Source organism: Coffea arabica, chromosome 10c, assembly GCF_036785885.1.
Source record: "Coffea arabica cultivar ET-39 chromosome 10c, Coffea Arabica ET-39 HiFi, whole genome shotgun sequence".
Taxonomy (NCBI): Eukaryota; Viridiplantae; Streptophyta; class Magnoliopsida; order Gentianales; family Rubiaceae; genus Coffea; species Coffea arabica.
The window spans coordinates 45,316,290-45,331,877 of NC_092329.1; the positions used below are offsets into that span (position 1 = coordinate 45,316,290).

The following is a 15,588-nucleotide window of genomic DNA, read 5'->3' on the forward strand; positions in this document are numbered from 1 at the left end:
CCTTCCACCCAACATACCCCTACCGGGCCCGAACTCCAAACAGTAGAAATTTTGGTAATACTCGAGTATACCGGAATCAAGAGTCTCACTACTACAAGATTCCATATAACAGTCCCCATGACTCGTCAATTTTCACGACCAATCTCTCGCCGGCTCGATTCAATCGACTACCAATGGGGTTGAACTCAGTAGTAACAGTAATGGCCGTTGGATACTCGTCCAAACGACACTAAATCCAGTATATCAGGTATCATTTAAATACCACAGTGAAACAGTAAACAGTCGTACATAGTACCAAAAGGGTTGAGGGCGATCAAGTACACCCTCACTTTAATCAGTTTCAATGGCACATAGGCCCTCAAGGCATCAAGTTCAAATATAACAAAGCCACATTGTAAACAAACAGGTGAGTAGTACACTCACCAGGCAAGCAAGTGAAATTTCATAAACTTTCGCCCAAAGAGCGTCTTTAATCACCGTCACGCCTTAGAATATTCAAACAAGCACAATAAAACTCGATTACAAGTCATAAACCAGTTCCGCATACTACCAAAATAGGGCTCCATCAGAATGTATAAGCACTAGAGTAAACCAGGGAAATCCGGAAATGGAATTACGCTCTAATCCAAAAAAATAGTTTTTGACATAATTTTGCAGTTTTGGCACCATTGGCACTACGATTATCGGATGGAAGTGCAAGATACACCGTTTCAAAGCTAACAAATAGGGATATAATGTTGCACAAGGTCACTTAGTCCAGTTCATAGTGCAACTAGGTCAAAATTGCAAGATACTAAACCAGAACCGCAAAAACAGGTGAACAAACCGCATTCTGGTTAACGAACTGTAATTCAGGCTACCTAAGTCCAAATCCAGTGATTCCAAAGCCATCCGAAAGCTAAGACATCAGGCTACATTTCTTCAGAAGACCTCAACAACCAAATCAGAAGTACTCCCAGCCAAATTAGCCAATTACAGAAGCAATTCTCAATTTCGGGTAAAAACAGGGTAGCAGGGGTATTTCAGTCTTTTCACAAGCTACGCTACTCCGATTGGCCTGAAATTTTGCAGGTATCTCTAAATTATCATTCCCTACAACTTTCATGTTTTAACCCAAGACTAATTCGGCCTCTAACTATGATGAACAGTGCCGGGCAGAATGAAGGAAATGAAACCCTAACTTTCCAAATTTCCTTCCAAAACAGAAATTTTCTGCAATTAACCACACTTTCCACCTTCTAGCTTCCTTCAATATCATTTCCAATCATCATACATGGCCACACACTAATAATCATATGAAAACAGAAAAATCACAAATAAATATAAAACTTCACAAAATTCAACCAAAATCAAGATATAATCCACAAAATTACCTCTTAGACTACCACAAATCATGAATTAAACATCTTTAGATGGAGGAGAGGGGTTCCTTCACTACTCACCATAGTAATACAAGAGAGAGAGCAACTAATCACCTTAGCCTTCCAAACAACTCCACTAAACACCTCACAATCACTAAGTGAAGGGGTTTTATGGAACAAATGCAAGATCAAATGGTTGATTTGTTGAATTTGAGTAAGATGGAAGCAAGAATTTGAAGAGCTTTTCCCTTTCTTTTTGCTTGAAGTGGCCGGCCAAGATGAGGAAGAAAATGGTGAATTTTTGATAATTTTTTTGATTTATTTGGTCAAATGGTAAAAGGTGAATAGTAGTCATAAAGTACAACCAATCTCTAAGTGACACTTGTCACTTCATTAAATGCATGAATATCCTTTTGTTCCCTCTCACTCTAATCCATAAGGTATTCTCTAATTATCTCTTAGCACCCGATAATTTAAATCCAGTATCCAAAACTTAACCTAGTTGGCCGAATTTTCCGAACTTTGCGCACTAGCGGGTCCCACGTCCGGTATACGCTCTTAATTTCTCAAAACCTAACCGATACTAGAAAAATCATCTAAAAACTATATTTACTAATAAAAATTATCGGAAAAATTTTCCTAATAAAGAAAATGCAGAAAACATGCCATTAAAGAGATTAAAACCTAGAAAATGAGAAAGTTACGGGTTCTCACAAGATTTGATTAGCCGATCGACTATAACCCAAATGGCATCATTATTCCTAATTGTTCGAGGCAATCCTACCACAAAATTTATTGTCACATGTTCCCATTTCCATTGGAGAATTTCTAGGGGTTGCAATAAGCCGATAGGTCTTTGATGCTCGATCTTTACTTGTTGGCATACCAGACATTTCACCACATATTCCGCTATTTCTCGTTTCATCCCATTCCACTAGTAATTTCTTTTCAACTCTTGGTACATTTTAGCCCCACCAGGGTGAATTGAGAATCTTGAACTGTGTGTCTCCTTTAGCAATTCATGCTTCAATCTTTCATCCCTTGGCACACATAATTTACCCTCCTTCCGTAAACTCTCATCATCTTTCAATTCAAACCCATCGAAGGATTCCACTCTAAGTTTTTCCTTAATCTTTGCAAACTCGTCATCAGAATGTTGGGTTTCTTTAATCCTATCTATTGAGGTAGGTGCGACCACTAAGGCAGCTAACATTTGAGCCGTGGAGTCCACTTCAAAATTCTTCATCTGATCCTTTGTCGCGGGTTCTCTTAATACCCTTGACTTCCTACTGAAGGCGTCTGCTACCTTATTTGCCTTACCCGGATGGTAACTGATGGTCAAATCATAATTCTTAATTAATTCTAACCACCTTTTTGCCTCATGTTCAATTCCTTTTGAGTAAATAGATATTTGAGACTCTTGTGATTGGTGAAAATCTCACATTGCATACCATATAAGTAATGCCTCCATATTTTCAACGTAAACACTACTGCCGCCAATTCCAAATCATGCGTTGGATAATTCTGTTCGTACGGTTTTAGTTGGTAAGAAGCATAAGTAATTACTCTCCTGCTTTGCATCAAAACGCATCCTAAACCATTTTTAGAGGCATCACTATAAATCACAAATCATTCCGTTCCCACTACAAGAAAATTGGTCTTCAGTGACAAGCCATTTTTGTCACAAAAAAATAAAAAGTCATCACTGATAACTTTTATTGACAACTTTCTAGTTGTCACAGAGTCGTCACTGAAGGCCCGTCGGTAAAAGTACATAGTGACAACAATAAAAGTCATCAGTGAGTGGGACTGTTTTGTGACAACTGGTGTCGTCAGTAATTGTTATAATTTTAGTGATGACATAGTATCTTGTCAATGATGTACAAAGCAATGTCGTCACTAAAAGTGATCCATAATTGTCATTGGTATAGACTAATTACTGACAACTTTTGTTATCACTAAACATTTTTTAATTCTATGACAACAGGTTGTTATTAATGAAAAATTCTGATTCAGTGATAACACTTTATCACCATGAAATTTGAAGATTTTCCTAGTACAATTATATCTATAAATGAAAAAAAAATGACAATGCTTGAGAATTAGCAAATGAACGCATCCATTACATTACGAAATACCAAGATATCATATCAAGCATTCAAATATCATAATGAAGTTCAACAACACCCTATAAATAGTTTGATAAGTGGTATTTGGCCTAAAATTCACATATAAGTCGAGGTAGCTTTACAAAACAAATCCAAGTCCCAAAAAAAAAAAAAGTGTTGTCATGACATTTCCTAAGTATAAGATTTTCTTTATCATCCTTGAGTCAATTAGCAACTCCTGCTACTGATCTTCGAAAAAGCTAAAATGAGCAACATATCTGCAGTGAAGTACTACAATTATTAGTAGGTCATAAGAAAAACTTGAGACAATAAAGATAACTAAAGAATTTGCAAGAAAATAAGCTAAATCAATCCTTTTAAGTATAATCTAGAAAATGACTAAATAAGAGCAAAGTAAGAGATAAGCACTTGGAACATTATAGCTCAAGAAACACTTCTTTTACTTTCACTACATTATTAAGACCACAAGAAACAGTTAATATGCTTATGCTAACCAAACAGTGATCCTTCTATGGCTTCATAGGCTCCATTTGTATGGTTCATTCTATAGATTATGTATAGCAACTTCAACTTCAAGTATTGAAAATGCATATTTTTTATCGCTAGACCAAATTTCAATGACAAATAAAATTCAACATATATAGAGATTCTTAGCGCCCATTGGTAATATTTTAATGATTTTAATAATAAAATATTTGATGCATCTAATATTTTAGTGAAACTTTGTAAAAAATGGAAAAGATGCTCCACTATAAATCGAAGCTTCTGACTATGAGGCGAACCAGTACATTCACTAACCAACCTACTTTCAATTTTCAAAAGTTCTAATAGCAAATATCACATGCTAGTAGCTTAAATAGCATAAAAGTAAGTAGTTATAAAGAAAAGTTTGCATAAGATGTGATGAAATACCAGATTATGAAATTTCTTTTCTACTAGTTAGCTTAGAGACCACTTGTAGCTTGTTTATATGCAAATGTCTCCTAGAAACAAAGTGAAAATTGTCACTTTTACAGAAACTTTGTTGACAAGACCCAACCATTTGAAACAAGTCTAACATAGATAGAAAGGAGTATATACTTACCCAAAAAACATCACAATAATTGGAAATTCCATAGCAAGGACCAATAGCATCAGCATAATAAGCTGCAAGACAATAACAAACCAATGATGTCCCTACGAAATGATACTGTGCATTATAAGCTCGAAGACAATGAATAAAATGGTAGCTGTAGTTCTTATAAGAAAATGTTTGCATATAAAACATATGTTTTCTTCTTTTCATTTTGATACTAATCTATACTTGTACCTAATAACGTTACAACTACATATTCCAAGAACACTACATAATCGTCAAAACTTACATATTCATTCAGGTAGTCCATCACCAAATATGAAAAAAATGGTAGGAAAGAACTACTTATTCAATATAAACTCTAGAATTTGGACAATGAAAATCAAGCTTGATGTATACCTTTGGTAAGGAAAATGCTGCCTCCAGCTTATACCATAATCTTGAATATCATGATTTCCTCAAAAAAAACTTAAAAACACCTGCTTGTAACATAGTTAGCTATATAAGGCAATTAAAAGTAATATCAACAGAATCAAAAGTAAAAACAACTGATTGAAAACTTAAAAAGTGTATTCCAGATTAATCACATGGTGAAAATTGGTAAACACTCCAGATAAGATAACCCAAGGTAGAATTTGGATAAATTTCCAATCAATTTCATTACTTTATGATGCACTGCTACCCACTAGAAACCTTCATTAAACAAGCAACTGGATATGATACCATGTGTGAATGTAACAAAAATCATAGAGAATGAAACCCATGCTGCATGTACCCTATTGTGTGAAATAATGTAGGTCCAAGTTTAAAAATGAAAGATTTTGATATTCTTGGGCAAGTATTTGGCTTTATAGCCAGATAATGAACATCTAACCAGACCCACAAAGAAGCTGAAAGGAGGCAAGAAGGTACGGAAGTGGGAACATATTGGGCACCTTTTTTTCTGATATCAATCACTACTTGAAACATATGCTGTTATGACAGCTCAAAGTATCCTTACACATCCATTTGATGATGTTTCTACTCTAGTGATCTAATGAAAGTGTGAAAGTGTGATCCATTCTAACATTAAGATATGTAATAATGACACTTTCAAACGTCCCAATTAGTAACTCTATTGGCAATTAGAAGCATCATTATTTTTATGAATTATGACACTTGCAAATGTCAAGAAAGAGGTGTTAACCACTGACATGAGTTAAACTAAAATGACACCCATTAAGTGTGATATTTTTACACTTGTCATGAAACTTTTTATAGTGTAACTAGAATAAGATATTATGACACTTTTAATTGTTAACTTTTGTAAATAATTTGATAGTTGTGTATGACTATTTTACATCCATTCTTCATTTTACATTTCACACTGCAGATCCCAAATTTCAATTTTCATGACTATACCATAATATAAATCCAGCTATCTCTATGTTATCAAGTCCGTACTCCTTAACTAACCATAAAACTTGAGAAAATTACGCCTCCCAATGCAAAAGATGTGCAATATATACAAATTTCCCATGCAGCTTTTGTATTATATTTGAATTATGCTCCATTTCAGCAACTAAAAGTTGTTCATAAGCAAGTCTCTAGAATCAGCATTACAGCCAGCCATGAACCTTTTATTGACTTCATTAGTTGCACATTGGGAGTTCAAATGTAACTTACCTAACTTTAAAAAAAGGCAATATAACTTTTCTCTTGCAATTTAAAGAAATCAGAACTTCACTTTCAAAACTGAAAAGCCTGCTATTAAAAAACATTAAAAAAAATAAATTATTTCATTCATGTACCAAGACTTGATCTCTATTGGATGGAGTACAGAATGGACATAAGGTCGGTGATGGTGTAGAGAATGGACTTGAGATTTTCTCTTGAAATTCCCATGACAATTTACCAAATTTCAACACAAAAAAAAAAAGAAAAGAGGGGAATTTTTTACATCAGAAAAAATTTCACTAAACCTTGCCATTTCCCATTTCCCTCTCCACCCAGCACCACTTAGCCCACTATTTTTCTCACTTGCAGCCACTCACAGCCATATCTACATCATAATTACCTATTAAATCTTTTCCACTCCTACCATTCACTACAACAAAATGGCTTTTCCTGACATGCTTATAAGGACACTTGTTGGTTTGTGTCATTATAGCACTTCAATTATGACATTTGTTATCAACTCAATAATATACACTCTATTTTTTTTTAATTTTATCTGATATAAGAATGATAATGTGCCTTTAAACTACCTATCATGACACTTGAGAAAATGTGAGATATACCAAAAAAAAAAAAAGAAAAGGCACAAAACAACATCATATATAGTGAATTGGCGGAAGATTCATTTGCTGTGAAATATTCAAAACTTTCAATTTGTCGGCCAAAACACTTAGTCAAATTTTGCTTCTTTTGATCTCTCTCACAAAAAACACACTCTCTCCGCAAACTAACTCTCGGCAAATTATCTCTCAGCCAAGTAGGGGCGTTAAGATCGGAGCTTTTTGTAGATGGCGCAAGGCGATTGCAGATGGGTAAAGAAACCTGGAAAATAATAGACCACCGAGGTACTAAAGGAGACTTTCTTCCACTTTCTTTCCTTTCACTCTTTCTGGCTCCTGTGACCAGTTAAAGTAACGAACAATCAGCCACGGGAACTGTGAAAGAGTTCCAAACTCTCCTTTCTAAGAGTATCCCGTCTTTCCTAGCATGGGGAGCGATTACAACCAGGACGAGAAAGCCACAGCCGAATCCTTGATTTGTGAGTACCGATACCCATCCTCTAGCCTAGTCTGTTTGAGATTGAAATGGATATAGTAATTGTTTATAATTTGAGTGCACTTGTTGTTTAGCTTTATTCCTCTCGGTTGTCTACATGGTTCATGTGACTATTTTGTTATGAATTTGTTGTCTATAACCTGTTCGATAAAATGTCTAGACAACCGAGAAACTGGTGAATCTTAGAAAAGTGATTACAAATAAATCTCATGTGACCAGATACTTCGTGTGAAAGAGTCTTAAAAGGATACATGTTGACAATCCAGTGAAAGAGAGAAGCCTAGTTTATTCAATTTGAATTAATCATAGTTTACACAGTTCTGAGGGGTGAAACTTTTTAGTTATTTGCATGTTATTACAAGCTCGACAATTACATCTGCCAAGAAAAATAAAAACTATGACTCCATTGAATTGTGATTAATGGTGGCTTGGTTTGCTAAAGTAGGAAAAGTATGCCTGAGTTGGACTGGGACAAGGCCGAGACTGATAATGGGGAAGGCAGAGCTGATGAGGCTGATATTGAATGACAAGGATGGTCACTTCCAAAAGCCTCCACAGAACCCTCTTGTGGACCTTTTAACGCTGGGAGTCTCAACCTTGTAAGGTGAGAAATGGGCCAAGCGTAGAAGGTTAATTACTGCTGCATTCCATCATGAGAAGCTGCCGGTAATCCCTGCTTTCTTCTAGATTACTGTGGAATTTTTCTGATTTTTTCTGTCCCACTGCAGTGTAAGTAATGCTTCGTGGAATGCTTCATATCTTATTCTGGTAGGCTTTTGGCTATTTAGTTGGTGTCTTATAGACTAATGGTCGGAAAAGCAGGGTAGACAATTCTTTTTTAGTACATTTGACCAAAAAGAATGTGAAACATAACTGAACATTCTTTAATTAAATGCATTGCAATAAAAAGAACTTTTCTGAGGTCAACAAGTTATGCTAAGGAAGAGCAAAAGTGCATTATCTTGATCAAGTTGCATGCCTAAACTGTTAATATAAGTGAGCTTCATCCCTATGTACTTATGACTTAAAGAAAGCAGGGAATGGTGCCAGAGTTTTTAGCAAGTTGCTGCAACCTGATTGATCGATGGAAGATGTTGGTTGCATCCGATGGATGGAGTGAAATTGATATCAATCCTGAACTGCAGAGCCTTTCTACCGATGTGATTTCTAGAGCAGCGTTTGGAAGCAGCTATAAAGAAGGGAAGAAGATATTTGAGCTTCAAAAAGACCACCAAGTGCTGGATACATGTTGACAAGCCAGTGAAAGAGAGAAGCCATGTTTATTCAGAAAATTTTTTTTTAAAAAACAAATGATTCAATCATTCCTTTCTTGTTCGGTTGTTTTTATTGTTCTGTAGTAAATTCCTTTCAAGTTTCTGTTTCTATTCCTAATAACTGGCAATAATCTTCTGGTGACTAGTTGGAGCTTCTGTCCTTCTTGATCGTTGAGTTGTGCCTCGTCGGGTATGAAATGCTTAGGTTCCCCCGTCTCTCTTAGCAGCTGCAGCAATCTTTACTGCACAATGCTCTGTCAATGGATTCAAGAAGTGGATTAAGACATGCGAGAGGCATACAAACTACACTGAAGATCAGCTTTGGTAAGTGGTTCCTTATGCTTTTCACACATTAATGAATTTTATTGCTAGCTATGATGATCTAATAATCCCAACAAACTTTGTGCATAGGTGGAACCAGCTGAAGATTGATGGGGTATTCGTGGTTATGACTGAAGGCTCTCATTTCATTGGAAAGTTTGGAAATTACTGCAAGTTCTTTCTACTTGTTAGTGAAGAGAATCTTTTAGTTTGTGCACATGAGGATCTTTTAGTTTGTGCACAAGAGTCTTTCAAATTTGTACTTGTTAGGGATTTGCTATGTTAGTACTTGTTACTGACTTTTAGTTCAATAAATTATATTTGAGCATTGACTTTTGTTTTTAGATTACTATGTGCATTCTATTTTTTGGGATAATTTTACAAGTCCTTTGGGTTTCTGATTGACAGAATGTATAGCAGAAAGCACTACCTACAGGTTACTTCTATATAAAAAAAAAAAAAATTCCTGGCAATTAAAAGTGTCAGCATAGAATTCGATATCCTAATGTTATACTATAGATATCCTGACACGTTTGAATGCTACGAGCCTATCCCCACATTGGAAGGGACAACACTCGTCCGAAGTGTCAGAAAAGGTAAAGTGTCAGGTTAAATTATCTATACTGACACTTTTAAATGCCATTAAAGGCCATTTTTGTTGTAGTGACTATAGCTAATTAAAACCTTCACCTTCGTCCCCAAACTCAACCTCAAACCCGTTTCCACCACCAACCCTACTGAAACCGTTTATCTTGCACAATAAAAAAATGAAGTAATGGTATTCACAACTAAAATAATTCTAGTGGAGATGATTTCGCCCATAACTCAAACAATATCCAAAAAAATTGGGCACAAATTTTTGGCGAAAAAATAATTAGGGCAAAAAAAATTGGGGAAAAATCGGGGAGAAGAAGGAGAGACATGAGATACCTTTTGTTGCAAAGAATTGGTGGAGTACTTCTTCTGTTCAACATCACAAAGATATGATCGATCTATGGAGAGAAGGAGGAGAATTGTTTTTTGTTAATAGTTTCTGTCGAGGGAGTAAAGTGAGAGAGTGGGAGACCAATGGAGAGTAAAGCGGAGAGCTTTTCTATTGGGTTACAAAATGTTTGCTTTTCAAATTTGACCCGCACCACATATTTTTCACATACTTTGTTTATTTAGTTTCAGTGAAATATCGGTTCACTGAGTTCCCCAAAATTTCAATCAAGTTTTTTAGTTGAAGTATAATTTTACTAATACATTATTAATTGCTACCTTTTAACATTTTTGTCAAAAAAATTCATAATGTGAGTCAAGTTCTTGTTAAATTAATACAAGTGGTAACTGTACTTTTGTTCAACATCAAATAGTTCAATTTTTTTGGTAATAACTTTAAAAATTTTTTTGTTGAATAACTTCAAATAATTCACACAGGTGTTAAAACTTTATATCACTTCCTGAAAATTGCAAAACTAAATTACTATATCTTACTTTTAATTTAGTCTAGTAGTACCATAGGTCTTTAGTTATGGAAAATTCTACTTTAAATAACATATGACTTATATGACCGACATAAACTAAAAAATGGTTCACCCCCTAATTTTTAGGAATTCCCATATATTTGTGTCTATTGGTTTGTATATAGTGTTTTTTAAAGTCAGTTATTTTAAATGAACTCTTTAGTTATTTTATACTGATAAGCCATGTATGTTACCGGTTAATTTTGTTTGAAGTTATCGTACTACTAATTTGCAAAACAAACCTAGGTTGCCATTAATTTTTAGTAGATTTTAAATAGAGCATATTCAATTAACAAAGCACATTTTAAATAACGCACATTCAATTAACATCCAATACAAAACTTCACTATTAATCCATTATCTTCAAATAAGAAAAAAAATGCACAATTAAACTATTACATAAAGTGTATTAGTTAATTAACTATGGAGTTTAGGATTTATCCACTTCGATAACTAGTTCAATTTGAAAACTCTTATTTATATTCATATCAAATTAACTAATAATCATTCTAAGTTAAGTAGTCACAAGTTTATTTACACTAATGAATTTTTTATTTTTTAATTATTTTTATTCTAATGAAGTTATTACATATACAAGAAAATTAAACTAATAAGGAGGCTCATAAGTATATAATACTTAAAAATCATTAGAGAACACATAATGATTACAAAAAATTAGGAGTAATAGTTGCAAAAAGCAATAAATATTTTAAACCAAACAGTGACAAGACTAGGTTGTCACTGACGGCTATACAATTTTATCAGTGCCAACAATTGCAAAGTTGTCAAAGAAAGTGCTATTAATACTGACAACTTTTAGAAAGTCGTCACTATTGCAGTTCCCGCTCTCTCCATGACTCCTGGCAGGAATCGAATTGTGACGACAATGCAAGGTTGTCACTGATGTATTGGCTCCCTTGACTCAATTGTGACAACTTGCTATATTGTAGTTAAAGGACCCCATTCTGTGATGATTTTTTTTGGTCGCTAAGAAATGTTGTCACTAATGACCAAATTTCTTGTAGTGTCCAAACGGTAGGGTAAGTACTAGGGTTGAGACTAGTTTCTCTTTTAAGTTCTGGAAACTTGTTTCACATTTATCTGTCCATTCAAATTTTGCTCTCTTTTGAATCAACCTAATAAGAGGCATAGCAATGGTGGAGAATCTTTCTGCAAATTTTCAATAATAGCTGCCCAACTCTAAGAAACTCCTCACTTCAGTTATATTAGTAGGCCATGGCCAGTCTACAATTGCCTCCGCCTTCTTTGGATCTACGGACACCTTTCGAGCTGTTATCACATGTGCTAAAAAGGCCATACTTTTCAACCAAAATTCACATTTACTAAATTTAGCGTACAATTTCTTCCTTCTTAATATCTCTAGAACCTCCCCGAGGTGGGTGGCATGAGCTTCCTCATTTGGGAAGTATATTAGAATGTCATTGATAAATACCACAACAAAACGGTTTAATTGTGCTTTGAACAGCCTATTCATTAAATCCATAAAAACTATCAGGGTATTGGTTAATCCAAATGGCATTACTAAAAATTCATAGTTCTCATATCGTGTACAAAACACACTTTTTTGAATATGATCGGATTTAATCTTCAATTGATGGTATCCAAATCTTAGATCTATCTTGGAGAATACTTTAACTCCCTTCAACTGATCAAAAAGATCATCTATCCTAGGAAGGGGATATTTGTTATTTATCGTGATTCTATTCAATTCCCTATTATCGATACATAATTTTAAACTACCATCTTTTTTTATTTACGAAGAGTACTAGTGCACTCCAAGGAGAGACACTAGGTCTAATGAACTTCTTGTTTAATAATTCCTATAATTGCTCCTTGAATTCTTTTAATCCTGCAGATGCCATTATGTAGAGGGTCTTAGATATAGGGGTCACTTCCGGAACAATATTTATTTCAAACTTTATTTCTCTATCCGGAGGTAGACCGGGAAGGTCGTCCGAAAATACGTCAGAAAAGTCTTTCACTACCGAAATCTTTTATAAAGGCGTTTCCTCCTTCTCTATATCTACAACGTAAGTCAAATATGCCTCACATCCTTTCCTTATTGCCCTATATATTTGCATAGCAGATAGGAGTGGTAACTTACGGATTCTTCTAACACCAGCATTTCTTTGATACAAGAAATCCTTCTCGTGGGGTTTCATGAATAGCACTCTCTTCTCCCTACAATCAATCTATGCAAAATGTCTAGCTAACTAATCCATTCCTAGAATGACATCAAAATCACTCATGTTTATATGTACTAGATCCACTTCTAATTTCCTATCTTCCACTTCCACATTACAATTTGGATACTTAGTATGGGATACAAGTATTCTATTTCCTGGAACAACCACTCGGTAGGGGTAGTCCATCCATTCAGGAGACATGTACAAGTACTTTGCAAACTTCTTAGCAACAAAAGAATGACTAGCTCCACAATCAAATAGCACATATGCAAGCACAGAATTGATCAGAAGGGTACCTGTGACTATGCCGCCTGACGCCTCTGCCTCAACGTCCGTCATGGCATGCACTCTTGCATCAACTTTTGGCTTCTTACCAGTGGAGTTGCTGCCCTTATCTCCTTCCATCTTTTTATTTGGACAGTTCATAGCTCTATGCCCCTGTTGCCTACACTTAAAACAAGCTCCTGTCCCAACTCGATATTCTCCCGATGCATTTTTCGACAAATTTTATATGTGAAAAAAGTTGTCCTAAGTCGGCACTCTCCCCAATACATTTTCCTGCAAATTTTGCACGTAGGGAAGGGGTTTCCTCCAGTTATTTTTGAAGGTGGCCCACGACTCTTCTTCACTAAGCGGAATCGTCCACCAGGCTTTAGTGTTCCCGACACTACAAATTTATTTCCTAATCTAAGCCTTTTGTTCCTACCCTCCTGATCAATTCTTTTGCAAGCCGTCTCAACTTTAATGCTGGCATCCAATACATCGTTAAACGTAGGGGTATAAAAGGTGTTCACTCTAATTTGAATTCTGCTCGATAATCCCCATATGAACTTATATTTCTTCAACTCGACGTCCGCCATTGTCGACGGAACAAACCTTCCTAGTGCCGTGAACTTATTTGAATACTGCACCACAGACATCCCCGGTGTTTGTTTTGAATTTTCAAATTGGTCTATTTTCTGCATCCTCACGACAGGTGAAAAAAAGTACTTCCAGAACTCCTCCCTAAATTTTGTCCAATTTACAGGTGGGGCGATAGTAGATTCCAAAGTTGTCCACCCCTTATTGGCCTCTCCTACCAAAAAGGGTTTGATGATTGGTGTTTCATCTCTTCTGACACTTGTAAGAGCGAAAAATTATCTTCTATCTAATCTAACCACTTTTCTATCAAAATTCGGGTCAGGAGTCCCATCAAAAGTGGGGACATGGACTCTTTTCATTTTTTCATAATAGGATTGAGTCCCTCCCTATCCATGATTTTGGGATTGAACAGCCTGAATCTGTGCTAACTGTAACTGGGCTTGTAACGCCTGTGCTATCCCAATTAGTGTAGTCACTAATTCTGCGGGTAGTATCACGTATGATTGGTGTCCACTTGGTCAAATCCCTTGGTAACCCATGTTTTGGTTGTTGTTTTATTGATATGATTCTTGGTTATGGTTACCATGGTCGTTCTCACCATCAATACTGCCATTGTGATTTCTGCCACGTCCAATGTTTGGGGCCATTTCCTAAATCAAGCAAATAAGTTTCACACTAAAGTGAGTATTTTATCCTTATTTATCATTATTTCTACTTTTCCTCTCTCTCTCTCTCTCTCTCTCTCTCTCTCTCTCTCTCTCTCTTTTTAACATAACTAAAATTGTCTACTTATACGTCTTATACTCACTACTTCATAAGACAAAATTTAAAGTATAGAGATTTTATTCAACGACTCAAGATGAAAAGAACAATCAACCTCGACAATTAACTTCCTACCCTATTCTAGAGATTCTAATAAGGCTAAAGTTCAAAATCTCTAATTATGTCCTACGATCGAATAGAGGAACTAATTAATGTGAACAATCACAAAAACTTAAGTACTACTATTCGTGGATACTCAATAACAATAATAAAAGAAAAAATCTCTCTTAGACCAACTCTACAACTTGTTCGTTGGGGGGTTTGCATCCTCAACTGCTCCACCTCCTACATCCTCTCTAGTGCCGCCCTGGTCGTCAACTTCATTTTCCACTTGAAGATCACCTATGGGCATGTTCTCTAGGGGTTCTTCCTCAGGATCCCCCTCTGGGCAATCGTCTAGTTCCGCGTCATTATCAAGCCACAGGTGGTTCCACCCAAGCATTGGTGGTACGAGTGGGGAGTCATCATCTCTCTAGTTCATCACATGTTGCCTTCTCTCTTCATATTTCACCACTAAAGTATGGTACTCAGCATCCTGCTCTTGAAGTAAGGAAGTCACTTCTTCAAACCTCTCGTGATATATATCAGTTAGTCCCTTCTGCATCACATTTTTTACTTTCAACTTATTGACCTCCTCCTATAGACGGAGAGCCTCCTCATGCCAGCCTTCTTTGCACTGCTTTATGTGTTCTCTCGACACTATCAATGTAGAGATCTCGTGCGTTTGGTCGGCTATTTGATCAGTCAATGCATGAACCTTCCTAACTCTGTCCGTGGCTCGCTCTAATTCCTCGAGATACACGTCCTATAAAACTTCAGCCTTTTCTTAAGACGAGTCATATCACATCCATTAACCTGAACTAGGTAGTCGCATTGCTCGTACTCCCCGTGTACCGATTCAACCATCTCCTGCAATGACAAAGAGGAACACTATCAGTAATGATTGATTTTTTTTTCTCTTCTAAGATACACCGACCTTTTCAAGCCTAATCTTCTAATTGCTACCGATCATTTCCTTAATATTTTCTATCCCATGGTGTTATTTATAACCTAGGCTCTGATACTACTAAAAATGTCATGCTTCGATCCCGCACGCGCCCGTCACGTGACATCCGTCGTATTCTCAAGTCCTATTCAAGAATACAAGGCAACATTAAGCTAGATAAACTTTAAAAGTACTAAATAATATAACTAGATAAAGTGCGGTACAAATCTCATATGAAAGATAGTTTACGAATATCCAATAAGATCGTACATTTAT

The 15,588-nt window shown here is 35.7% G+C and overlaps 1 protein-coding gene and 2 long non-coding RNA genes across 4 annotated transcripts; 1 reads left to right on the forward strand and 2 right to left on the reverse strand.

Annotated features, from left to right (window-relative positions):
- Positions 1-2,295: 2,295 nt before the first annotated feature.
- On the reverse strand, positions 2,296-2,832 carry LOC140015950 (uncharacterized). Its single transcript, XM_072068785.1, has 2 exons — positions 2,813-2,832; positions 2,296-2,692 (listed from the first exon to the last, which is right to left on the reverse strand). Exons 1-2 carry the CDS (start codon positions 2,830-2,832, stop codon positions 2,296-2,298), a joined length of 417 nt encoding a protein of 138 aa, XP_071924886.1.
- Positions 2,833-3,503: 671 nt separating this feature from the next.
- LOC140015592 (uncharacterized) lies at positions 3,504-4,822 on the reverse strand. The gene is made up of 2 exons (XR_011822234.1): positions 4,575-4,822; positions 3,504-3,747 (listed from the first exon to the last, which is right to left on the reverse strand). It is a non-coding gene; the product is annotated as an uncharacterized lncRNA (long non-coding RNA).
- Positions 4,823-7,218: 2,396 nt separating this feature from the next.
- Positions 7,219-9,153, forward strand: LOC140016236 (uncharacterized). Of its 2 annotated transcripts, none has more exons than XR_011822573.1 (3): positions 7,219-7,320; positions 7,783-8,935; positions 9,023-9,153. It is a non-coding gene; the product is annotated as an uncharacterized lncRNA (long non-coding RNA). The 2 variants fall into 2 exon arrangements; XR_011822574.1 differs by having other exon boundaries at positions 7,234-7,320; positions 7,780-8,935.
- Positions 9,154-15,588: the final 6,435 nt, after the last annotated feature.